Consider the following 27,666-nt stretch of genomic DNA (forward strand, 5'->3'; position numbering starts at 1 on the left):
TCCTGAAGACAAAAAATGCCCCCCTTCTGTCTCCCTTTACTTAGCTTTTATATCTGAGCTGACGTCATATGGTATGGAATATCTGTTTGGTTAGTTTAGGTCAGCTGTCCTGGTTATGTCCCCTCCCGAGATCTCGCCCTGCCCCAGCCTGCCGTTGAGGGGGGGGCAAAAATGTTGGAGAGACAGCCTTGATGCTGTGCCAGCACTGCTCAGCAGTAGCCAAAACACTGGTGTGTTATCAACACCTTTCTAGCTACTGATGCAGAGCACAGTGCTATGAGGGCTGCTATGGGGAGTATTAACTCCATCTCAGCCAGACCCAATACAATTTGTATTTCTTAACTTTGACTAATAAACTTGTATAAACCTTGAAAATATCATTAATAGTGTTTTAGTAGCATTCATGTCATTCCATAAGCATATGGAATTGCTGTTATTTGAGTGGAAATACATGTGAACTCTCCAGTTTACAAATGAAAGTAATCCTCAGTCAATACCATAGATTGTGAAGAGTGTTTCTGTAAATGTTATTTCATGAATATTCTAATTTTGTTAGGTTTTTTATTAGTTATTGCAAAATATTGTAACACTTAATTTGGATATGTGCATATCCTAATGACTAGTTACCAGTAGGTAGATGTTATTTTTACCACATCAGAGAGAATAATCAGCATTAGCTAATGTATATAGATGCCTACACTATTCTAGCAATTGAATTGTATAACATATATGACTCTATCAAAATTTAGATAAATAGTTTTAAATTTTAATGACCCACCAGATAAAAACCATGTATTACAGTGCCTTCCTTTTATACTCTTAGTTTGCGTTCTTGGTCATGACTGACTGACTTCCACTTTCATGGCCTCTTCAATGTGCCTGTGCTGCATATTCTTGAGATTATAGTTCTCAAGCAGTAGGAAGGTAGAGGAAAGAATAGAAATGTTAATACAGTCCCAAGAATCTTTTATTATGATTTAACTTCTATCTCCATGGAGAATATTTACCTGTGTCGATACGATGATACATCCTGAAAACCAAACAGTTAGAAGGTGTTAATTTTCAATATTAAAATCTTCATGGAGTTAAAGTACAGTGAACTATAGCTGCCTTCTGAGAAAAGGGAGGAAAAACCTCATGCAAATATTTTTGAGAATAGAGCTTAGTGAGAATGATCACCATTACAGTAGAGAGAGAGGAAACATCATCTCATCATAGGACCAGGAATTGAATCTTTACCAAAGCTACAGCATTAAAACTAGTCCGTAGAGGAAAGGGAGGTATTTAAAACTTATTTCTTTCCTTTTCTTATCAAACTAACTCATACCTTTAGCTGTGATGCAAGGTATGACAGTGCTTTAGCCAGGCTTTTACAGACATTCAGTGACTTTATCACCAATTTTAAAGTGTATGTTAAACTGTGTGGGGTTACACAATATAGTGATACCTCGGGTAACTCTTAAGATACATTGATAAAAATAAGTACATTCATCGTGGCCCTTTTATTATTAAGAAGGCAAAAGTGAGCAGAGCATTGTAAAGAAGTAAATTATTTTATAAGTGAAGAAAGTAATAAAGGCTTGTTTCCCAATGATGTCTGTTTCTCATACCCTTTTCCCTGAGTATGAATTCTACTTATTTTCTCTCTTCCCCCTTTCCCAAACCCTCCTATATCTGCTAACTATTGTCTGGGAGAGAAGTACATGTTGCTGCTGTTTCTGAGCTACACATGCTAACTGGACAGATCGTACAGGCAGACAGAATAGCTTGCAACAGGTAAAACAGAACATTTAACTGATATATTCATGTTACCATCCCTCCCTCAGTTGAATATTAATTGAGGTCTGCCTTCTTTACCTGGCTGCAGGGTTTCACAAATCTTCTACGACTCTAATTGTATCCCTTTAAAACTCTGAATTTTTTTTGTAATTGACCAATGTACTCAAAAGTTATAGAAGGGAGAGCATACAGCTTTATAGAAGCCTGATTAGTTTCTTTCCTTAGAATACCAGGCTAAAAATACACTAACCATCAATTTAAAATCTTTGTTATTCTTTATTGTCTTTATGAAGTGGTGATAATAATTCTATAATTAGGGTAGAAACAATGTTCCCATTTTAAGCGTAGAAAGAATGCGATTCCCTGAGACTGTGCCTACTTTTCAAGAACTTTGGTGAAATGCGAAAAGATAGTTTTTATATTACATTGTTCAATGTAATTATAGCAGTTCGTTGTTCATGGTGCTAGATTTTCTGATGCACTCTAGTTTCTTGGTATCTGTATTAAGGAGCTAGGACTCAATAAATAAAAAATACCCACTGAAAGTTTCCAGTTACTAATTATAAACATTAGTAATCAACCTATTTATCACCCTAGTCTATAATGTATACTTTTCAACTGCTAGTGTGGTTAGTTTATTTGGGTTTGGAACAATCACTTTTGACTAACATATAGAGACAGTAATCTTCATTTCAATTTATCTGTACAATTTTGATACAATTTTCCATTTGGGAGTTTTATTAATAGTTTTATTATTAACATGCTTTTCTAGATATTATGTGGAACAGTTTCTTCATAGTTCCATCTTAATTTATTTTCTTTTTTTAGTTTATTAATAAATTTCAGGAATACGTTTTTCAGTAAGTATTGTTTTATGGTAGTATCCTGGAGGTGTCTTACACTCATCTGTGATATGGAAACCTTAGATTTTTAAAGAGTTATAGCACTGGAACAGATGCATTTGGGGTATGACTTAATCATTATTTAATCAATTAAAATGATATTGTCAAGGGTTCTAGAACCACAGTGTGTTGTATTAAATGTTGAAACTGTTGAAGTTCGTAGGAACTACTTGTATGCAAAATATGCAAGAAAGAAGATAAAAATAACTTGATTAGGGCAATCCATGTTGAAACTAGATAACTTCATTCCAGTCCCTGCTCACAATAGTGTATGTAGCATATAAAACTACATCAGAAGATGCTAGGAAAAAAGCATCCCAATACTGTGTACTCCCATGGCTAGGGCATTCTCCCTTTTCTGCCAGAACCAGCCCTTTTGTTGTGTAAGGAGTATGTACACAGTAAATTGGAGGTGTCAGTTTAAACTGAATTGAGTATGAATGTGGATGTTACAACACAAAAAAGTGGGATGAATTAGACATAGTTTGACTGAAAAACAGCATAACATATGAAAGAACCACTTTTATTCTGGAAGGGGTATGCACAGTGTGCACACCTTTGTGCATGCCATTGTGCATACCTTTCAGTTTCTCATGAGTAAAAAGGTCCTTGTTTATTTTGAGACTCTTCAAATCACCAAGAAAAGAAAATTATTAAGTTTTATGCATTTGCTGTGTAGGTAGTTATAGCTAGTTTGCGGATAAAATATACTGAAGATACTCTGTTTCTGCCCTTTGACTTTTGCCTGTGAGGATCTTCATGCTTCCTGCTAGGCTCAGAACTGGGGGAGGTTAAGATTCTGCTCCCATCAGCACCCTAGCAGATCAGCTCCTGAGATGATGAGGACTATAAGAAGAGGAAATAATCATGATGAGGAAAAGAAAATACATAGTTGGTGATATTTGCTGGAAGATAAAGAAAAAAGCTCCACATCTGTCGTGGGGATTCTTGGAGTGCAAAGAATGAAATGTGCTCCAAAAAATTTGTGAAAACTGTGTTTTGACTAGCTATATAGAAGATGTCTTCCTATGCAAAGATATACCGCCAGGAAGATTCCTGTGAACCATAGAAAAACTTAGGTCAGTCTTCTGAGTTATTTCAAGTCTAGATGGAATAGAAGATATATGCAATAATGAAGAAATGGTATCTAGCTGAATCTATAATCCCATACATATATAGGACAGGAAGGCTAGCAAGCTGCTGAAGTGACATTTTAAGGTCTAATTATCTTATGCAGAAAGAAACTGAGGAAATTACAACTGAAGCAGTTGGACAGCCTACATCAGTGAATGATGATGATGCTGAAAAGAATCTGAGTCTCAGACTTCTTTTCAAAGTGGCAAAAAAAGTCCAAAAACCCCTGTCAGTACTCTCCAGTCTAAAACTAATCAGCTTACTGAAAAGAGAGAGATTTGTAATATTTCAAGACATTTTTGGTAACATGGCAGAAATAATGGATCACAAAAACAATACTAAAATTTTTTTTAAAAAGGGGGGGCCTTGACATTAAGTAAGAAAAGTTAATCTAGCTCTACTTTACCACATACCTGAGACATCATGATGTCCAAACAGTTAATATCAACTCCTGCCCAAATGGTCTTTTAAAAAATGGTGGTAGAACTACTATTCTTGCTACTAGTTTGTCCCAATAATATCTTACACAATCATTGGTAATAGATTTGAATCTGAAAGAGCTAAGGCAATTAGATAAGTAGAAAAAATACTCGCATAGATGAAACTTTACACCCCAAACCAGATCTTGACAAGCTGCATGTATATGTCTAGACGAAGGGAATAGAAGTGAAGGGTTCATGTGTGTAGAATTTCTGCATTTGTTTCTAATGATAACAAAGAAATAAATAAAGTGCTAGACTGGCTTTCAATTAACTAGATAAAGAAAGAAGCATGAAGATAACTCAAATATTACATGGAGATAAATTTTAACAGATAGAGGCAGAACGTCTCCTATGTAGAGAACGTATGTATAGCTTCGAGAATGCTGATTGTCCTAAGATTTTAAGATTCTCCTAAAGGCCTTAGAACAGCCCACTAAGTCACCTGAGAACCCCACTCAGATATGCAAAAAAGGCTTTTAACATATGCTTTCTGGTACACCATTTTTTGAAACCTGGTTAAACTACTGGTAAATATGGTAACATATCAACTATGCTAAGTCTATTCTCTGTGTTGTCACTGGCAGTTTAATATTTTGTAGGGTGTACTTTGCAAAAGGCACAGATGGTCAAATGGCTGACTATGAGTGCTTGTTGAAAGGCTTTTTGACAATGGCATCAGTTCATGTGACAGTGATTTCTACTGTTATTGATAATAATGTTCATGATAGCATAAGAAGCTGCTTTCATTCATATAAAAAACCAGAAAAATGTTATCATATCATATTAATTTTAATGTGAATTGTGGCTATAAGGATATATTGATTTCAGCAGAAATCATCAGATGCATATAGTCAGGCATGTTCTTTTGAATTGTGTTAAAGCAGAAGTGTTTCCAATATAGTATATTATTCATAAAGTAATTTGAGGAAAGAAAAATATGTAACATATGGAAAGATTGTTTTGGGGGGAATCTTAAAAATTTGTCCTGTTATTGGTAAATATTGTTTTTTTCAAGTTTATTACAAAAATGCAAGATTTCACAATTTATTGCTGCAGTCAGAGCGAACATGCGTATAACATACTCTCTCATTATGAGTTAAAGGCCTTCACTTCTATGGCTTAAGATCTCAAAAAGTAAAGTATGAAACTGTCTTCTGAGTTTTGCTCATCAAGAAAGGTTGGCAATTCACTTAATAAGTGCAGCCTACTAACACCTGCATGGGGAGTAAGCTAAGACCTACAATCAACTTAATGGTCAAAGTTATAATAGAAATATAGTGGCTTGAATACACTTTGGGGCATTTGGATTTAATCATATTCTAATATTGGTTGAAATAATGTCTTTTATTTTTCATTTAAAAATCATCACGTTTCATAAAAGTTTTCCTATTTCTATCAATAGTGTTTGATATATTATTATATCTGAATTTTGTGGTTATAGCACACCAGGAATTATTTCCTACATGTGAGATTTTCTATCTGTTTAAGGCAGATAAGGAAGTGTTCCTAAATAAGCAACTACTAAATGCTTTATAAATATTTCAGCAATAATTCTCAAACTGAACAATAGTGGGTAAACTTACTTTATCAAGTGATGCAACAGAAGTTAGTAATTAAAAACAGTTCATTTCCTTTATGTTTAAAAAGAGGTGGAGTTGGGGGGGATAATTTTACATCCAGCTGTTGGTGTCATCTTGCTTTCAGATCCATCATTCTTCTAATTTTTTTGGGTTTTGGAAGCATGTCACACATGAAGTTGGAAAGAAAATGGAACTGCTTTGGCTCTTTAGATACAAAGTTTTTGTTCTTTTTAAGCTCAGGTTACCTTTGTTGTGTTCTATAAATAATACTTGATGAAGTCAATAAAATATGTAGTAGCTTTTTAAGCAATTTCTTAACCTATTTCAGGGGCTTCTGATTTCACAACTTTTTTTAATAGATAATGGCTTCTCCCAGTGGTTCGGTATTCAGTTCTACCACTTGGTTCTTCAGACTAAAAATGTAGTAGGTGGGCAAACGTATACAGGACTGTAGGACATACGGAGTCTGGTCATAGAACTGTGCTGTTTACTCAAGATGGGGCAAATGAGGATAGGTAATAGGGGTAATGAGGAATCCACCATTCCTCTCCTTTCCTCTTTAGCTGTTGCTTTTAGTGTTCCTATTCCATCTCTTCACATGCAGTCAAGTAATTTACTATTGAAGATAGCCATAGGATAGGATTTTGTGCATTTTTTTTAATCATGGGGGCATAATCAGGGCCCTGTAGTAATTGTTCTGCTAGCTGAAGCCTCTAGCCATGGCAAGTTTCCAGGTGCATTCTATAGAGAGCTAAAGCATGACTTTATGAAAGGTGATAGCTAACTCATCACAACCCCATTTGACCTTCTGGATTTTTATAAGGTTGGCAAATAATTCTAATCCAGTTCTAAAATGGGAAATTAGTGCCAAAATGTTGTGTCACCAAAACCACAGATGGAGTCCGTCACAATCAGAATTAGAATGCAGTGATTTTACCTTTTTGGTCCAGTGTTTAATTGTTTAAACAATGTTCTATCATGACCCAAGCAAGTTTCTGGCTAGCTCACAGGTCAATCCAGCCTTTCAGAGTCTATGTCTTCAGATAAGTGATTCATCTAAGGGCTACTAAACCAGTGATTCAAAAGCTGACTGACCCAAGAGGGCCCTGTTCTCTTTTGTGAAAAGCCTAGATATTTTCAGACACTGTTCCCAGTTGGAACAAAGAGAATTTTCTATATTTTTAATTTTTCCATGATATGGAGATAAGTTTGTTTCCACAGTTCTAATAGGAGTTAGTGTTATTTCAATATATTCTGAAAGTTGCTGTCATAGGCTCCTTATTGTCATCTCACCTGTTATTCTCCCTATCTATCACTTGTTTTTCACCCCCCAAAAATTAATGTTTAAATAATTCAAAAGAATTTTTTATTATGCTTTTGGAATTAAGCTTTCCAATGGAACACATTAGACCTACACAAGATGTCAGTGTCAGAAAACTTACTTACCAAAACACATAATGAGGCTTATTTGCCACGTCCTAGGTATGGAATAACTGCCAGGGAAAAAATATTAACCTCTTAACAGATTTGGTTCTGTAGCAGCTTCAGTTAATTGAATTCTAGCTACCATGGGCATGCCATTCCCTCTCCTTCACTTTCAGCAACTGTGGTGGCATTCCAACTCTGCTGAACCATTTCAGTACATTGTCCAGCAAAAAAATACTTTAGCAAAATAATGTGAAAAGTTTCCTGGCAGATCAAATCATTGAAATGGCGCAGTGCAGGACCAGGCAAACACCAAAATTAGTGTAAGAGAAGAGATAGTATAGATCCAAGTGGAAGGGAGGGCAGGACTTTGGCAATTTAGAGTAACAAGAAGCAGGATTGCTGTATTATGGCCTTGTTTTAATTCTCTTCCCTAGATATCCTCTGTCAGGGTCACAATAATAAGTTAGGATGTTAGGTGTATTCCAGCATGGACCTTCATACACGTGTGTGTGATGGAAACGCAAAATAGGCTGAGAATAACTCTCCTAATGTTTTACAGTTTTACCAACTGTTCTTTACTTTGAAATACACACAGATATGCCATGATAATGTATAGGAGCATTATAAAGAACAAAAGATTACAGAAGTCAGAAAAATTGTAATTGAATCATATATATTGCTAAAAAAAATAAAAGCCACGTGTTTATTTTTTTTTCCTAGCCAACAACGTTCTTAAAACTTGCAGTATGTAGATTTGACATCCAAAAATACATATGCAGCCATAAGGAATGTTGTGGTTACTTCTACATCAGGGAGCAGTGCAGGCCAATAGGAGAGGATCACCAAAGGAAAAGAGCTGAGGCTGAGGATATGACGTTTTACACGTTTCAGGGTTTTTCTTCATTCAGACTGACTATTGTCTGAAAGGACTCTAGTTCCTCCACTTAGAAACTGCTTCATGATGTGAACCGCAATTGGATGCCACTTCAGAAGCACACTTGTGATCCCAGCTGAAAAATGAATAAAAATGTACTCACAGTGAATTTATATTTTTCTAAACATTAGAGTGCAGATGGAAGAATTTCCACAATCAGGAAAAATTTAGAAGGCTCCCAGATTTAGTGCAATTGATGCACCAGAAAGCCTTGTGAAACTAATAAAGCAACAAAAAAAAGACTGTATTCATCTGTAGACTGGAAGAAGGAGAGAAATATATTAGCAGTTGTCACTCTTCTCCCTTTGCATTAAAGGAAATTGCTTGGCAAGCATCAGGAGAGAAATCTAAATGATATGAAATAGTTACAATATACTCCAGTAGAGAATAAGAGATGGAGGACCTTCTGAGAACAAAGTGCTGTAGAGCAGTTTGTAACATAGGCACATCTGGCTTATCAAAACAGCTTATCTTTTCCCCAATCAAAAATAACATTTCTGAGGTGATGAAATAGAGTAATTCTGCATGCAGCCTCTGACTTACTTTCAGTAGTGTCTCAAGGCAATAATGAGATACAATATCTTTGTACAAAATCACATGTCTGATTTTTCTTTCAAGTTCTGGTGCTTTAGAAGCATTTGTAATGTTTGCTGACCTTCTATCAGTAGTTTCATTTTGGGGTCTTAAAATTGATTTCTCTCATTTTGACTTTTGAAGCTATGAGATGGGCTTTGATCTGTGGTCCAGATTTGAGCAGTAGCCCCAGAAGCAGCTTTTAAGCGTTAGATGTGGCACCATTTAAAGCATATCAAGAGTGGCACATGTGAAGATCTCCCTGTTTCTTTTTGGATATAAAAAGCTTTTGTCTGATACCTGTTGATGGATCATGTTCTTTTGATATTGAATGCTTGTGATATTGATATTAAATAAAAGGAATTAATGTGGAACTCAAGAGTACCTATAGGGACATCTTATTCTGCCTCTTCTGTCATTTGAAGTTTCTCATTTTCAGTATGTCTGCATAGCAAAATCAAAACATGATTGTGGAATGTATTAACCACCTATGTTAGTTTAATCAAATTAGGATCAGTAAATGAAGACAGAGCAGTACAGGCTTTGTTGCTTATTGCCAGACAGAGCAGACACTCTTGGGGGTGCCCAGTGCAGATTCTGATTGTTAACACTTGCTAAGATTTGTGTTTCCATGTCTTTACTACTACTATTACTTAAGTTTATTAGAAAATCTGTGGATATGTCACCAAATACTATTATCATGCTATTGTTCTGTTGTGTTGGTAGGTAACTGCAAAATCTTGATGTTTTCTCAAACATGATTGCTGGGCTTGTCTTGATGATGGGCTTGCCTGTGTTACAAGTATAGAAACACATAAGGTGCCTATGTGCATACTAACTCCAGAACCACAAACTGGGGATCATAGCTTTTGCACGTAGGCTTCCTCTCTCAGCACAAGTTGTAACTAGGCAGTGCTGTACTGTTGCCTGGTGAGCCAGGTTAAGAGCTCACTATATGGATGAGGGCCTTGTTGATGATTCTAGGAAAGCTTTGCGTGTCACCATGGCACTGCATAGTGCTAGGTATATTATTTGGCCTTTATTCCTGCTAGCTTGATCATTTCATCATTGCATGGTGTAATTTATTTGACTTATTTAATATATCTTCCTTTTTACTTGAGGTTTACATTAGGATTTGGCAGCAGCTTCTGGCTCCAGTACACAAGGAAATGAATGGTGATTTTTCCTGTGGGGAAATAAGTGAGTTGCCAGTTGGACTATGCTGCATTAGCCAAGTAGAGTGTTAGTTTAACATCAGTACAAGAGGAGAATGAGACAAAGATCCTGTCAGTGGTTACACAAACATTTCCTTGATGCCATCACTTTTACATGTCCGTGAGACAGCAGCATGCATTAGTAGACTCCATTCTGTGGATACAGTGCAATTTTATACAAATATATTTTTCAGTTTGAATACAAAGAAATAGGATTTATGATTTTATTTCTGAAAATTTTGCTCTTCAAGATGATAATGTGGTATTATATTTTCAAGGAAGATTGCATTTTTTAGGTAAGAAAGACAATTGAGTGGTCATATAACTTTTGATCCCTATAGCTTAAAAAATAAATTTGATGCTTTTTTTTTGTGAGGAGAAAAGGTAAAAGGATCAGGTTAAATTCCAGTCTTCCTGTAAGAAACTTGGCAGTCAAAAAAATGGAAGTTTTTTCATTCTTCCCAATTCTCATCTAAATGCATTAACCTGGGCTAATCAAATAAAGATATGTCTTTAACCATTAAATTTGATTACAATGTCACTGGTCTTTTTTTTTTAATATAACATATTAAACATATTATATCATTTCATTAAACATAGCATATCATATAACAACAGTAGGATCTCAGTCCATTCTACTTTAGGAAGTAAAAACAGTAGTTTCTTAATATCCTGAATCCCTACAACTTAATATGTGATCACATCTTTTATTTTCCACATAGCACTTGAAAAATTACTGACTCCTGATTTGAATAAAACAACCTATATCTGCATAGGCAGATAAGAAACTGTATGTACAATTAATTCTTGGTGTTCAATATAAATTCAGCACCTCTCCTTGAAGCATCAGTCACCTATTTCTTCCTGTCCCACTCCATGCTGCTCCCTCCCTTCTGCCAGCTTAAGTGTTCACTCATCTTTGCAGTAACCACCCTAAGGATCTAATACTCCACAAATCAACTTAACAAAAAAACCCCTCAACTAACACCACCAAAACCCAAAACAAAACAAAACCATCCCTTTGTTCCTGATCTTGTCCTCTGAATACCTACCTGAAAGCTTCTGTCATTAATGGAGGGCAGTGCATTGTGGTAGCATGCAGGCGCATGAGGTCGGAAAGACCACTTACCTCTGTGTCGGTGTCAACTTTTGTCTGGCTCAAACTGCTCATGAAATTAGTGTTAGTTTTCATGAAAATCACCAGTTATCCTATGCAGGGATCTGTTTAGGTCCCTGAGTATGCAGACAGTTTGACACTCAGGAAATTTGGAAAATTCAGTCTTCAAATAATTAATCACTGTTTAAACCTGACTTCAAATAATTTTTCTTAGTCATTTTCCTAATGTGCCATCACTGAAAAGTGTGAGAATGCGACCTGATACAATGGTTTTAAATGCCCATGAGTCAATGAAAGAAATATGGTCTTTCTCCTTTTTTTTCTTTGCTTAATGGCTTGTATCTTTTATCTTGTCACATAGTTCAATGGCACAGAATTACAATAAATTAGTTTTGCAATTATCAAACTCTTCAACTTCTCTTTGGCATTTAACGAACCTCAGAAACTGTTTATTGCTTCATATACTTTGCCATCATGAGTATTAGCCTTTAATTAACTGGAACTCTAATCTTAATCTTTCTAGCTATGTTGCAATGAAGTATTTTTGTTAGGTTGAACAAGATAGTATTTGTTACTGTTTTTCCAATAAATGGAATACTTTCAGAATGACCTTTTTAGTCAGTAATTGTAACAATATAAAATGTAAGAAGGCAAAACTCATTATCACAAGGAAAAACATTGTGTGATTTCTTTTTGTATATTTTACTTAGCAACATAAAATCACAGAGAAGCCTTAGCTGAGAGGTACCTCTGGAGATCATCTGGTCCAGTCTTCTGTTGAAAGCTGGGTCTTAGATTTGTTTTTTTTAGGTCCCTGCCAAGCCAAATCTTGAATATTTTCAGGGAGATTCCACCACTTCTCTGGGCAACCTATTCCAGTGTTTAATTTTTTCTGACAGTGAAGAACTCTTTTCTTGTATCCAGACACAATTTCCCTTGAAGCAATTTGCACCTGGTGTCCCTTGTCCTGTGCATCCTTCTGAAGAGAACACCTCCGTCTTCTCTATAACTATCTGTTAGGGGTTGGAAGACTGTGATTAGATCCTTCCCTCAGCCTTCTCTTCTCTGGGCTGAACACATCAAGTTTCTTGAACCTTCTGTCAAGACCTCTAAACCTCTAATGATCTTCATGGTCCTCTGCTAGGCCTTCTCCCTTTTTTTCAGTTTCTGTCATGAACTGGGAGGACCAGACTGGACACAATATTCCAGTGTGTCCTAACAAATGTCAATAGAGTGGGTATCCTTGATCTGCTGACTATACCCTTACTGATGCAACCCAGGGCTCATTCTGCCTTCATTGTTGCAAAGGCACTGCTTGCCCAAGTTTAGTGCTGTCCACAAGAATCCCCAGGTACTTTTCAGCAAAGCTACACCCCAACTAGTCAGATGCCACCCAGCTTGTACTGCTGTTTGGGATTATTCTATCAATCATCTCATGTGCAAGACATTACATCTATGCAATTCTTGTTGGCCTGGTCTGCTAGTCTGTGAAGACCTCTCAGCACGGTGGCTCTTCCTTCTGGTGTATAGTACCTCTCTTCCCAGTTTGGTATGATCCACACACTTGGTAAGCAAGCATTTAGTTCTGTCATCTACATCCTTTATAAAGACGTTGAACAGTATCAGATCCAATACCAACCTCTAGAAACTCCCTTTGTGACCAGCTGCCTATGAGCCAGTAAAAGCATATTAGTCTTTTACCCTAAAAGTTCAAGCCATAACATTTCTGTAAGATTCTGAAAAGCATAGTTTATGTAAGCAGCTCAGTAAATCAGATTTTTTCAACTGTTACCAGGATCAGTAGGTATTACCCCTCTTGATTTCTACATTCTGAAATTTTGGACCAGATGTGTCTTCAGAAACTGTCACATTACAGCTAGGAAGGTCCTAATGAGTTATACGTGGAGAAATGCTAAATCTGCATGAGGAAAAGAGCTATTAAGAATGGTCATTCAGCTGTTAGAAAAGACTGTTGAACAGTTTTCTATTGTGAGAAACATATCTTCTGTATGAAAAGCAAAAAAGAAGTAAAGTTGACTTTGTTTCCTGGAGAACTTGTCTGGCCTAAAGATTTTGAGACAGCTTCTCACTGTGGATACTCTGTTCCAGAATTTAATTATTGCTCTTTTATTACTTTTTTATAGCAATTAACCTGAATCTGTGACTAGCATTCCTTGCATAGTCTGCAAATAGAAAACAAAAAGAAGTCTGGTCTCAGAAAGAGCTACTTAAAATCTGAGTATAGGAAAATAAATACATAATACAAAATAGAATAGGATATATAAAAAGTGAAAAAGTAAATCATACACATATTCTTTTCCTCAGGCAGACTGTTGAAGATGCATGGCTAGAATGACCCAAAGAGAGGTCTGAGTTAGAGAACAGTGTTCAGAATACCAAATATGATAGTGATGGTCTCCCTAGTAATAAAGATAGGAAGGAAAGGAAACTATTTGTAAAATGTAAACAGTATTAGCTCAATGCAGCCACTCTAGCGAATGTCTCGTAATCTGCTTTTCTCAGATGCAAACAAAAGGAACAAATTGTCTCCATGTAATAAACTTAAAGCAGAGCAACAGTACTCTTCAATCATGCGAGGTACCATTTCTTCAATGCAGGGACAGTTCCACTCTCTTCCTAATCGTTGATATTTATTTGTTCTAGGCAGATCTTTGGCTCATTCCTGTCTAGATCGTTTCATTGCTTTGGAGTTAGTTGCTCTTCCTGGTATTTAAAAGGTCTCCATGCCTATTACAGACCAAACTGACAAGAAAAACATCCTTAAGACAAAGGGAAAAACAACAGCTCTCTCTCTAGACTATTTTCAAGCATTTGTTATGCTGCTACTTCTCTAGTTATACACACTACTTTGCTAGTTATACCGTACAAGAATTATAAGATGCGTAAAATGGGTAAGAAACTCCATATTGAAGTGGAGACAATAATGACATGTAATGTTGACATGAGAGATATGATAATAGGTGAAAGTTATTAATGGAATTTCTTAAGAAGTGGTTTTAGGGCTAACCTTACTTAATATTTTCATTAGTGAACTTAAAAAAAAAATAGGATTGCATAATGAAATTTATAGTTGACATAATGTTTGGAGTTGTTATTAAAACAGATGAAGATCACAATGTCACACAGATGGAAGTGGAAGCCCTTGAGAACTGGTGTAATAGAAATAGAATTAAATATAGTAGTACAAAGTACAAGATAATGCACTTTAATGACAAGAAATTCTGTTATTAACAGAGAGCTCATCAACTGGAAAAGATAGTTGCTGTGGCAGTTAATCAAAGGAGAACTATGAGATGCCAGTGTGATGTGGCCATGAGAGACTAAATGTAATGTTAAGAGATCTACCAGACAGACTGTATTGCATAAAAAAGGATAATACTCATTTTATTTCTGATCACTGATAATGTGGATTTAGTAAACCTGAACAGATTTCTCTTTCGTCAACTTTTCCAGTCACAACTTGAATGTACAGAAACTTTTAGGATTTCCAACACCGACTTTTGGCAAGGAGTTCCATAAATCCACTACTTGCTGCGTGAATACATAACCACTTTTGTTTGTTCCAAACTTGTCACTGACTAGATTTTTTGATGCCCTATACTTTTACTGAAAGAGACAGTGGAAAATCTGTCCTTATTCATCCTCTCCACGAAGTCATGATTTTCTAGATCTTTTATAGACCATTTTATTTCTCCTTAGTCATCATTTTCCCAGTTTATTCTTTTCTTGTGAAAGCCATTCCATACCCTCAGTCATTATTCTCCTCTGAACCTTTTCTAATTCTACCATATCTTTTTTTGAGATGGCAGATCAGAGTAGGCATACTATTTAAGATGTGGTTTCTAACCATTGAAGTAAGGATAATGCACAACAGAATGGATTTGGTAACCAAGATCCTTTTAGTCCTTCTAGTTTCTTTGTTCCTGAATAAAGAATAGGAAGAAGTCAAATTAACAAAAACATATTTTCTAGAAAATCTGTAAAGGTGCAGTAGAAAAAGGTTGATAGCAAATTTACTAACATGAGTTGGGAAGAAGAAAATGTTTGGTTTCAGATAAGATGCAGTTTGGGATTGCATTAATTACCTCTAATGGTGATAGTTGGCAGGAAATAATTAAGATTATGTGTCATGTGATCAAGACAACATATTCTTTATCAATAATTTAAGTTAAAATTTAATAGAACAGTGACTCCTAATATTGTTCAGAAAGTAATGTTTTAAAGGACATGTGAAGGTCCTGTGTGTGAAAAATATACAAAAAGAACATAGATGCTTTTCTAGGGGCCTCAAATGAATAGCAACTCATAGACTTGCCTGAAATGCAAAAAAAAATTAAAGACAAGTGAAAGTACTTATACTAGTGGCACAGAACAAATTGTTCCTCTGCAGAACAGTAAGTGTAGATTTATTTACATTGGTTAGAAATACTTTTCTTGGAGTATTACTCTCAGCTGCTGCAGATGTGTTTACTAAGCAAAGTTACAGCTATGCATTATCAAATCTGTTTTCACTAGACATGGTCTATCAATGACAGCAATATGCAACAATAGGTCACAGTTTAGTAGCCCTAGTTTAATTTGTAGTAGAGTGTAGGCATATCACTAGTGGACCCCTTTACCTCAGACAGTGGAAAATTATGTCAAAATACTTTGGAGGAAAAAAGTGCCAAGTCGACTTTAGATCTGTAGTTAGCACAGCTAAATTACAGAATAGCACAAATCAAACAAAGGATGTTACATGTTTGCATTCCCTGGAAAGCTGAATGTCTGTACTGCTAGAAACTAACGTAAGGGTCACGGAAGACAGAGAGACAAATAGAACAATACAAAATACTGGATATGATTTATGATCCTTGAAGATCTCACCTTTTTCTGAAAATGACACTTTCTATGTTATAAAAGGTAGCAAGTCATAAGGGCATTTTTGACAAAGGACATACACAGAGAATTGTAGGAAGTTCTTATCCCAGATATATGGCTATAAAACAAAAAAAAGGCAAGAGTTTCTTGGAAGAATCAGTTGTCAAGGACATTTGAGATTAGTTTAGCTCTTATAGTCTCTTCTAGCATTTGAGATTAGCATTGTTAATTAGCTTAAACAATAGATTTCGTATAAGTACTCGAAATTCTGTTATCTTAGTGCCAATTGTTAGTTGTTGTTACTACTATGTTTGGCTGAGAAAAAAGTTCCAGCGTGGCATTTTGGAATTGGACTGGCATTCAGGCACTCAGGCTACACAATATGCTAACCAGCAATAACTCAGATAAGGAACTAAGTCGAGCTAAATCAAATTTTTTCACAGGCAGAGAGGAGAGATCTGAGAGACTTCATTTCTTCCAGTGCTTCAGCCATCAGTACTGAAGGGCTGGAAGTTATATGAAAGCCAGATCCATAGCATTTGAGGAAACAATATGGTGAAGGAGATCACGTAATGGCCAGGGAAAGACAATGAATGGAAGGTGGGGACAGTTATATTACATGGAAATCAAGTAAAATGACTTCTAGAAAGAAACAAACAGGAAAAGGAGAAATGTTTGATTTTCCAACAACTTCTACTACATAATGTCAATATGTTCTTGGTGTTTCATTCTTGCTTAAAAATGCTGCCATAATGGAGATAGCTACTTTGAAATATAAACAGTTTTAAAGCGACAATCTGAAAGTGGTAACAAAAAAACCCGCAGTTAACGATATCTGTAGATCATTGCCAAAGTGTACTTTCAAAGAAGTGAGGTATAACATGTAAAGAAGAAAGAAAACTGTCATTTGGGAGATCAATGTTATTCTTCTTTCGTATCCGTTTCTATTTTGAGACATATGGATTAGGCTTTTTCTAAAAATATATTACCACTGAACTATGGGGTTTTTTGTTTTGTTTTGGTTTTTTTTAAGGTAAGAGGGCCCCCAATTGCAGGAGCATTTAAAGAAAGACCAACAAAGCCCACAGCATTTCGCAAGTTCTATGAGCGAGGAGACTTCCCAATTGCCCTTGAGCATGATAGTAAAGGAAACAAAATCGCCTGGAAGGTAAGTCCTGGCACAGCTGTGACAAGCAGCTGAGCTTATTGGAATGACATCTCTCATTGTCAAACAAAGTTAGCTTGTAAGTAAGTAAACTGAAATAATTTCTTAGCAAATGGAAGATGGTGGGGAAGCCATTAGAGAAAGGCCCCTGAGTCAGCTGTCTACCTTGGCTAACGATTAAATTATATGCTGCAAAAAGGAAGATGACAGAGTTGCTTTGCCTTAGAGAATTGTCTCCTGCCCAATTCATCTCTATTTTTATGAGGACCTGGCAATGCAGCCTGTTTCAGGCAGTCCATCAAATGATGGAAGTGGCTGGATACAGTGAGCAGCAGCCATTTATCTCCCCCACATTTCACCTTCCTGCAGGACACTTCCAAATAGAAGCTTTAATTACCTAAATGGATAGGTCAAGATTGCCTGCTCCCTGAAAATGCAGAGCAGAATACAAACGAAGGCAGATTCTCATTCCACAGCTGTAGTCTCAGTCTACAGCATATGTCAGACAGCGTAATCGCTGTCATACGTGCCTCTGTTACAGGCTGACCTCCACTGCTGAAACCATTACAGCTCCGACATTTCTCTGACAAAAGGTTAATTGGCTTCAAAATAAATGTATTGCCTAATGACTCCATTCTAATGCGGCTGTGTTTCTTTCTAAAAGGCTTGGTGATGTTATTTGTAAAACTTGCCAATCTTCTGAGTAACTACTGCAGACTTTTAAATTTAATTTGAAAAATGAATGCTGATCTTTAACCTGCTCCTACTATTTAATTATTTTGGTTATCATGAATTACTTTATTTTTTTTGTGTTATTTATTGGACTAAAATAAGATTTTGCTGGAAGCAGTGATAGTTACAGAAAATGAACATGATATGCATGAGCAAAATATGTCAGATTTGTAGAATTTTTTTAATTGTTCATGTCAAGAACATGATACCAATTTTAAATGTATAGCTATGTTAATTCAACACAAAAAGGAGGGATTTTGCAATCTTATAGCTGATTGTACTCCTAACAAAGCCAACAGGATTAGACCTATAGTGTGGTAAGTGGTACTATATAATTTGTTAGTAACTAGATTTTAAGGTAGCTTTTTTGCTTATTGAAGTATAGAAGAGAGATTTGTGCTATTATTTTGTTGCCCATAGCAGTGTTGAATCACCACAGGGAACAATTAATAGTTCTTGCAGCAAAGGGAATCTCTATCCCACAAGACTTTACCCATGATCAGAATGAGATTCCAGTGCAACTGGTCTTTAGGCGACCCTAGAAATGCCCTTTCTGGTCTAAAATTCACAGGCTTACAACATAAGTCCGCATGCTAATCTTTCATTACCAGGTAAGACCCAAAGGTGATTTGCAATCAACTGCAAAAAATCTGCAGAATTTAGTTTTTATCTTGAGGCATTATAACTTCTAATTTCTCAAAATCAGACTGAGAGGTACAGACAATTTACCTCATTTTAATTGCTCTTTGATGCATATATTTCCATCATAAGAACTAGCATTCCACTAGATGATGCTAGTGACTGCATAGTTGACTTAGAACATGAGAAAATGGAATGAAGCTGCATCAGGGGAAGTTCAGATCGGACATGAGGGAAAAGGTTCTTTACTGAAAGGGCAGGTGGTCACTGGAACAGGCTCCCCAGGGAAGTAGTCACAGCAGCAAGCCTGTCAGAGTTCCAAGAGCATCTGGACAATGCTCTTAGTCCTATGATTTAGTTTTAGATAGTCCTGCGAGGAGCAGGGAGTTGGACTCAATGATCCTTGTGGGTCCCTTCCAACTTGACATACTCTATGATTCTCTGATTCTGTGACATCTTGCTAACTTGCTATCTACAAGCCTTCCAACCACAGCTGAATGTCTAGAGTAAGTGTTTGCTCCCTGTATCTGACAGTTTGAATTGTTTGAAAACATACTACCTTAAGACAGTCACAATAGCAGAGTCTCTAGTCAAAGATCCAGCACGTATTTTTTTCTTAACACAATTTGCAATCTTATAGACCTAATGTCTCCCTAGTGTCCACCTACCACAGGAAAACATTGGCATGTAGCTAGTGCAATATAGGACTGAGATGTCATGCAACAGTTGCTTTTGCTATTGCTGTTAATCCTTCCTTTAGAAACAAATGATCAGTACTACAGCATACATGCAAGAAGGCAGCATAGTAGCAGACTATCCCACTCTTACATTAGCACATGGCAGGGTCCAATCTAATTTCCCTTATTCCATGCCACTTGATGTAGTCACAAATCAATCCAGACTGAGTTCTGTGGCAGGCACTCGAGAAAACAATACTGAGGTAGTAGAGTTACTTGAGACTGTTGTTTAATTTGGCATGCAACCATCATTGATTATTGTGCAGTTTAAGTAGATGAAGCAAGCAAACAGGAGTTTTCTAGTTCAAACTTTACCTTAGATAGCTTCTAAAGTCTTAGAGGGTGCCCACTGCTGCAAAAGGGTGAGAATGTTGTTCATCATTAGCTAATATTTAAAGGTGCAGATAAAGTAAGGTCTGTATTTTTCACTTGTTTTCTCATGGCTAATTTTCATCAGTTCATCATATTTATTCGTAAATCTGATTAAATAAGTAATTATTTTAGAAATATATTTTACTCAATACCAGTTAAATTCATGAAAATGAAAAAAATATTTTTATGATGAAATATGTCTATGCAAAATGTTCTATAAAATCTTGCTGAACTATATTTATTTGCATGATCATGATTGTAGTGGAAGGATAAAAAGAAGAAATAAATGGTAACAGTGATATTTTAATCCTGCCATAATTGCACAATATCAACATTTTATTATGAGATGGGTTTTTTGCTCTGTTTAGATGTAATGTATATCACGGTTCATTTCACTCTTGTTAGTTTGTCTACCGAGTGGTGCATGAGAGAAAATGCAGGGGAGTCTCAGAAACACGATTTGTTCAGACAAAGGAAAACACTACAGGATTTTATTCTTTCCTACAAAATACACTGTTGGGTTTTGTTTGTTTGTTTCTTTGTTTGTTTTTTTATAATTACTGAAATGAAACAAAATAACCATAATTGTCAGACATTAAATATTGTTTTGAATACAGTTTGAACTCTTGTTCACTTTATTGTAATTCTGTGGACAGAATACAGTCATCTTCAGCCAGAACAGAAGAATCTGAAATGTTTTAATATCCATGAATTGTGTTAATGTGTACCAAAAAAATATGCACGAGAGACCCTTCATTTTGTAACAGTTCCACATAACCCTAATTTTAAGCCCATGACTAATTTCCTGTGAGGGCTTGCTACATATAACTATGGTTGTAGTACTAGATAAGATATAAATTTAAAGTTCAGGAACTATTCAGAACTATTTCTGAATAGCTGCATGTGTTGAATCTTTAATTCTGAAATAATAGTACTTTGTTGTTGTTGTTGTTTAGCTTAATTATTTCCAAAATGCACTAAATTTAGAAAGAGGCATTCTTATTCCAAATTAATCCTAAGCATGGACAAGATTAAACTGTGCAGATAAACCATGGTATTCACCTTGGTGCCTTTTCTTAAAAAAGGGATCAAAGCAAATTAGATGTCACTACAAGATCATTATAGCAAGATGTGTCTTCTATGTGAATTCTCAGACTAAGTCTTTAAGTTTAGAAAGGCATCTGTTTGAATATTCCTATAATACTGACATTCTGGTTGGTAAGTTTTACTATTATTGCAAGTTCAAATAAACCTGTTTTGACCTAATGGAAGAAAACTTATGAACAGATAAAATATGTTTACAACATATCAATCATCAATATTACATATAAGAACAGGAAATTGAACCTGGTTTTAAAGAACACCATCCAGAGGAAAAAAAAAAAATTAAAAGCTCTGATAATACCAGCCTAAAATTATCTGGTGTTAGAGGCTGTAATCACGTTTATTTCTAAAAGAAGACATGACTGTCTTGGTGTTCCTAACCTTTGTTTTCAAAACTGGAGAAAAGTTGTCCATTTGTAATTTTCAGAAAGTGAATATAGAGAATGACTTGTTAATTATATCTGTGAAAAGAAACCCACCATCTTTGTAACTCACTACACAAATTTCTGGTTTTGATTACAATTAAAGTAAAATAATCCATACAAAATGAATTCAAGACTTTTCATCCCAATTCAGGGGATCTCCTAGCAGTCAGTGAATTCTTTGCTAAATGGCATACACTCAATGTAATATTTTAGTATCTAATTTAAATCCTTTGTTTGTTTTCATGCTCATTAAATAGAACTGTGTCAATATTAGTGCCTTAAAATTGCTGCAAATATATAATACTCATGTTTTTTGATAAAGCAATAGCTTTTGAGATCTAGAAATAAACAACTTCTATGGTTGAATTATTCAACATATGTTGAAGGGTCTTTCCAAATTTGAAGCATTTGGTTTTGTCCACTAACAAAGAATGAATAATAATGGTATGGTTTGAAAATGTGTTTCTGACGTGTATCAAACTTAAAAGTTCGGAACATAAATTGTTGTTAATTTGGAGTTAGATAATAGTAGAAAGTGATCTTTTTAGGAAAAGAATGTGTTAAAATATTTATAAGCACTTTGACTACATATGTGGGATCCTGCAGTTCTCTTTTAGCCTATGTATATCACAATTTTATTTCAAAATGTAGTAATATATTCTTTTGCACAATCTCATACCAAGCTACGAATCATAAAAGCTCATAGTTCAGGTCTGAAAAGGACTTCCATTTTTAAATATACGTTACTGAATTAAAAAAGGTCAGAATGCAATTAAACCTTTGACTAGGAACGTTGATAAAACCGAGAAAGTATTTCTGAATTATTAAGAATGTGTTTGAAATGCAGTCTCTTTGTACCGTACAGAAAGTCATCAGAATGTTTGAAAAATTATTTTTTTAGGGAGTGGGGTTAATATGAAAGTCATTATGCAGAGGAAAAAAAAGCTTCTATTCTTCAAAAGAATTTTAGCAATTTCAGAGAAATGAAAACCAAATTCAAAAACACAAACTTCTCAAGCAAAATGTCAAAATGAACATGATTTCCATCTTTTGGGGTTTATGTTTTTTTCCAGAATAGCTATGTTCACTAAGGATGTGACTCTTACTGTTTTAACTTCTCTTCATCCCCTCTTTCGTACAGCTTGTTTTTTTCAGGGGCTAGTATAAGCTATGGTAGCAAAATTACTCTTTGGTGATAGAAACTAGATGCAGCGGTAAAAGAAAGTGTTCTTCCCTGCACATCATGAATTTGGATTGTGCATATGCTTTTTCATTGTGCAGATTATTGAAGGTTGCTTTTGGTAATAGGGACTACAAATAATTTGAACATGCCACAGAACTGCAATTTTTACTAGCATCTCTCATTCTTCATTTGGTTTTATCAGCATGTTGTATACTAGTTTATATAAAATTCTGAGCTGCTATGATTAAGCTGGTACCTATACCCAGCACCAAGAAAAAACTTTTTTGGGTTGGGTTGGGTTGGGCTGGGTTGGGTTTTTTTGGTTTTGGTGTTGTGCTTTGTTTTGGGGTTTTCTCCATAAAATAGCTGGGGTTTAAATTTTGTTTTCTTTTCCTGGAAGTGCAACCTTTTTTGCTAGTTTGAGGGATAAATTTTAAGCAAGAGAAAATATATTCTTTTTATATCGACTGATATAGTTGGAAGGGAGACAAGTTTTCAGTTGGAGAGCTCTCAAGTAATGTCTCAGCATTTTTCATTTTTGTGGTAATGTCTTGCCATTAAACCACATGAATAAGCACTGTATATTATTCCATATTTAGTATTAAATAAACTTAGGTAACACTTCCCAAAGTTCAAATCCCAAAACAAATTAAAAATAGTTGGAGGGAGCTTATTTACCCTACAGAATGATCCCATTATTATACTAGTGTCTTGCAATTTATAGAGGTGAGATGTCATTCTAGAAGTTGAGGGGTTTTAATAGCTTATTGCTATTAGAAGGGGAGGGTCCAACTTTCCTTCACCTCTTCTGCTCTCTATTTCTAAGGCATACTTGGCACTGGCACTGATGCTTATCAGAGTCCTCTGTGAGTAAATTTATCTCACTAACTCAGGGAAAAAAGTGGATGTGTCTTTTTTCTCAATTAGCAGCAACATGTTCACAGTCCTGGGAGCTTTGATCAGAAAAGAGTCCATGAGTGCTAAAGCTGTGTGTTGGTGAAGGAGAGAGAAACAGTAGTGAAGTACAGTGAAGAATGGGAGAGAGTTGAAGGATCTCAAAACTTTTTTTCTTTTGACATCAATGAACTGCTAGATTAGTTCAGCTGCTCATGGAATTGCAGCCTCAGATAGCTGAAAGCAAATAGAACAAACTGCCTATGAAAAATAATACTTTTATTTTTTATTTATTTTCAGATATACAGATATTTTTTTCTGCTTCCATTCTTTGTTAAACTATGTTTAATATCTTCTTAATAAAAGATGTTGAGAGAGGTTTTCTTTAAAACTTGTAAATCCCCCACAAGTGTTGTCATGCAGAATGAAAGCTTTTTGCAAGATTATATACAAAGAGGAGCGGCCATGTATCATGCTTAGGCACAGTGGGTACAGAACAGAGTGGTGTTAGTTTCTATTTTATTTAATGTCTTCATTAATGTTTTACGAAATAGTTCAGAGTTTTCTTCTGCAATAGACTTCTGTTTATCTTCCCCAGAGGGCTCCTTTTTTTTAATCATTTCAGTGATCCTTTTTAAGCCTGTCTCCAATACGATTGTGTTGGTATAACAGAAAATTGCAGTGTGGATTCAAGATTAGGCAACTGAAAGCAAAAATTTCTTAAGCCAGAAATAATACATAATAATTTAGAGAGACTAGAAATCTGACTTGAGGTAAAGAAATAAAGTCTTGGAGAAACAAATTTTAAATGCTGCCTCTGGGGAAAAATACCCAAACAAAACCAACAACTATATTAACAGATTTAGTGTAAAAGAATAGTTTGGAAAATAGTAATTTCAGTTTTTAGAGGACAGTAAAAACCACAGTTTTCTGTGGAGACAGTAATACAGCAAACTTGGGATGTGGCATGGTAGCAAGAAAGAATTATTCAGTTTTAAGCTAAAAATGTAGCAATAGCTCTGTTGCATCATCTTAAATCAGAAATTATTAGTAATCTGTATACTATGGCTTACTGAAGCAAGCACAAGCAAATACTGGTCATAAACAGTTGTGTATAGACAAATGCCATTCATAATTCTTTGTGACTGTGATACTAGTGCCCAGCTAATGACTATCAAAAGTGCTGCCTTCACTGATGTGGATGCAACTTTTTTCTTAGAGATGATTTTTAAAAATTGTAATCACAAGTCTGTTCTAGTTTCCTTTTTTAAATGTATAATACTGAAAAATAGCTACACCTTAATGACTATGACCTGATTTTCATTTAAATGAAAACTCCTTTAAATCTCTTAAGCAATATCATGTATGTACTATACTTATACCCACTCTATGACCTGAAATCATACAGAAGAGCTACAGAATAAATGCAATATCTTTTCTAGCAAATAAAACAACATTCCTACTGACTGCATAACAATAGGATCCTTATTGCCACAGATAAATATTATCCATTATCTTGTCCCTTTTTCTCCCTATGATATTATAAATTTTCCTACTGATCTATTAGGTTTTTAGTCCTTGATAATGCTGACAGGAATCCATTTCTGATCGGCTATAAAATACAATGTCTTGAGTTATCAAAGTTATAGAAGTTATGATCATCCTTTTGATAACAGCAGACTTAAATCCCTCTCTTACATCTAAGAAGTGTTAGTTTGTATCTAATTCCATTTATATTTAATAATGTGTTAGTTCTATATTTATATTCAAAAGGTATGTAGTTGTTTTCTTCTTCAAAAGTCACTATTTATATTGACTCTAGCATTTTATGAGTTAGCTAAGGTTAACAATCTTTCATTTACAGACTAAAATAGGGTACCAAGCTTATGTCCTTCAATTAAGGCAACATTTTTAAAGTTGTTGAGTAACTCTCGGTGCTTCCAGTTTCCATTCCATGATACATATAGTCACAGAAAGTGTTGGAAAGATAGGTTTCTCAAGTTTGAAATTTCTACATTGATTTCATCCCACCGCTAAGTAACATTAATTCCAAATAAATTTAGTCTGTTCAAATCTTGCTTTTCAAAAGCACTATACTAGAATTAATTTTCAGTTGAAAAATATTTCTTAATAATAGTGCACCAATTAACTGCATGCTTAAAACTGTAATTAAAAATTTACATAGCCAATGGCTCTGTAATATATATTTTTCTGTTGGCTCACTACTTCTTAATACTAACCTACAAATCATTCATGGCTTTACTCTCTTCTGTTAAGTTCTTTTTCACATCTGAAATGGAGGTGTCTTTGCAGGTCTTAGAATAAATGTGTGATGTTAGAGATTAAAAAAGAATCTTATCAAAATGCTATTTCTGGTGAAACACTGTAGCAAAACACTATGTTTTTATGAAATCCCATAAAAATTCAAAGTAACTATTTCAATACTCATCAACATTCTCATCGGTTGTTTTTAGTTTATACATTTAAACTAATATTTCTGGTGAAACACTGAATTATGTCACATTATGTATTAGAGGTTACTCAATGCAATCTCTTCTTTCTTACCACTTGTGGCTCACAAAAATGTAATTCTTTCTAGAGTTAGGTTTTTTACAGTCCTCTGGTCTTTTCCATTTCTTTCATATTTATAATTTAAGAATTTAATGAAATGTCTCTTTTCTCCATGCTCAGATAAAGTACCATATTTATTAAAAAATGACATGTACGTTTGCTTAACAGCTGAATAATATGTTTCCCTTAAAAAGTAAAGAATGTTTTCCTGGAAATGACTGAGACCTCCTTTATTTAACAACATCAACGCTGAATCTGGGGACTGGTATTCAGCTGGAGTCTAAAACAGGCCTTGCAAAGAGTAGTGACAGTTTACCTGATTCCTATAGTACAGAGCTGCCATATTTCAGTTATTAATTCCTCTGTGGCTAATTAATAGTCACAACTTATCCCAGCATTCTAGAAAACAGTCATATTGTGGCAGTTAATTTACTGTTCCTTTTTCCCTGCATACACAATTAAAGCCATTCCTTTGTTTGATGTAAATTGCCATCTCTTGAAAGCGTATGGAATGAAAACCCAGCCATGTATCAGAAATAACTTTAATTTAAATTTGCTAAATGACCTCTGAAAGCTAGATGAAAGATTTTCTGCTGAATGGGCTAGTGCTCCCTGCCTGTATAATTTATGTGAGAAATTAGTGCGAATGGTTCACTTTTATGGAGCAGTGCTGCTTGTAGCAAGCCTGCAGAAACAATTTTCCCCCAAGCCTCCATCTGTTCTTCAAACCAGGGCATATGCCATCTCATCGAGCTTGAAAGTCAACTGATTTATAACTCTTGAAAAGTGTATAGATTGAAGAGAAAGGTCGACTGCTGCTATGTGACAATGATTTGCTAGGCACTTGGATAAAGACAATTCACGTTACTATGGACCCTAGAGGACACAAGTGATGTTGTAAGCTTCAGAAATTGGTAGATTGACACATAGGACTAAACCAAATTGCTCCTCCTCCTTCAGTTAAACAGCTACCTCTCTTCTTAAAGATGGAAACTTTTTAGAAGGTAAGTAGGTAATATAGCCCAGACATCTTGTTATACTGCATTTCAGGCAGAATAAGCTTTTCCTAGCTACGAAGGTTGCCATCTATAAGTGCCAGGACTTGTTCCACTTTAATCTTTAAGCTGCAAGCAGAAACATCTGTCTTTCTTTAAAAGTGCTTCTTGTTGCTTGTCAGAAAGTTTTGTTCAGCGCCACAAACACATTGTTGATGAATTTGCTGTATCTACTCTGAAGGTGATTTCTGAGCCCTATCCCAATTAATGGATGGCTTGTTCTCTGTTCATTAGTTGTCAGCTTTCTTCCTTTTACCTAAATATGGCAAAGTTCTCTCGCAAGTGACAAAACAAATGGAATTGACAACATAAAAATCAATGTGTGTTTGATATTTTAATTTCTGGTAGTCAGATACTGTGACCATTCTACTTTGAGGCTCAGAGACTGAATAATTTCTTCAACTATTTTGTCTTGTCAAGTCTGAATTTTTTTATATAATTTCAGGTAAAAAATGGCATATAGTTAAGTGCCTTTTTAATTTAAGAAAGGTAATGTAGAAATGATGCAAACAGTCTTTTAATGTGGAAATTTGGGGGCAGATTTTGCCTTCAAAAACACAGAGGTGTAGTATAAAAAGTACATGTGAATAACGGGAAGAATCATCTTCTACGAGTATGAGCTTATTGCTTGTTGATGTATCTATAGCATCTGTAAGAAAAAAGGCTTTGTAGCTTTCCACAATCATCTGACGTTATGTAGCCATGGATATCCTGACCTAACCCACATAGACAAGTATACTTTCTGAACTTCATATAACTCAATAA

The 27,666-nt window shown here is 35.2% G+C and overlaps 1 protein-coding gene across 3 annotated transcripts in view; it reads left to right on the forward strand.

Annotated features, from left to right (window-relative positions):
• Nucleotides 1-27,666, forward strand: part of PACRG (parkin coregulated) — a 266,917-nt gene that overhangs the window by 58,252 nt on the left and 180,999 nt on the right. For 2 of the 3 annotated variants that reach the window (XM_052784861.1, XM_052784860.1), the window contains exon 3: nucleotides 17,058-17,192. The exons of the other annotated variant lie outside the window; for it this stretch is intronic. In XM_052784861.1, the coding sequence (XP_052640821.1) occupies nucleotides 17,058-17,192 (135 nt within the window). The remainder of the gene's footprint in view (nucleotides 1-17,057; nucleotides 17,193-27,666) is intronic. 3 annotated transcript variants of the gene reach the window in all.

Source organism: Harpia harpyja, chromosome 4 (genome assembly GCF_026419915.1).
Source record: "Harpia harpyja isolate bHarHar1 chromosome 4, bHarHar1 primary haplotype, whole genome shotgun sequence".
Taxonomy (NCBI): Eukaryota; Metazoa; Chordata; class Aves; order Accipitriformes; family Accipitridae; genus Harpia; species Harpia harpyja.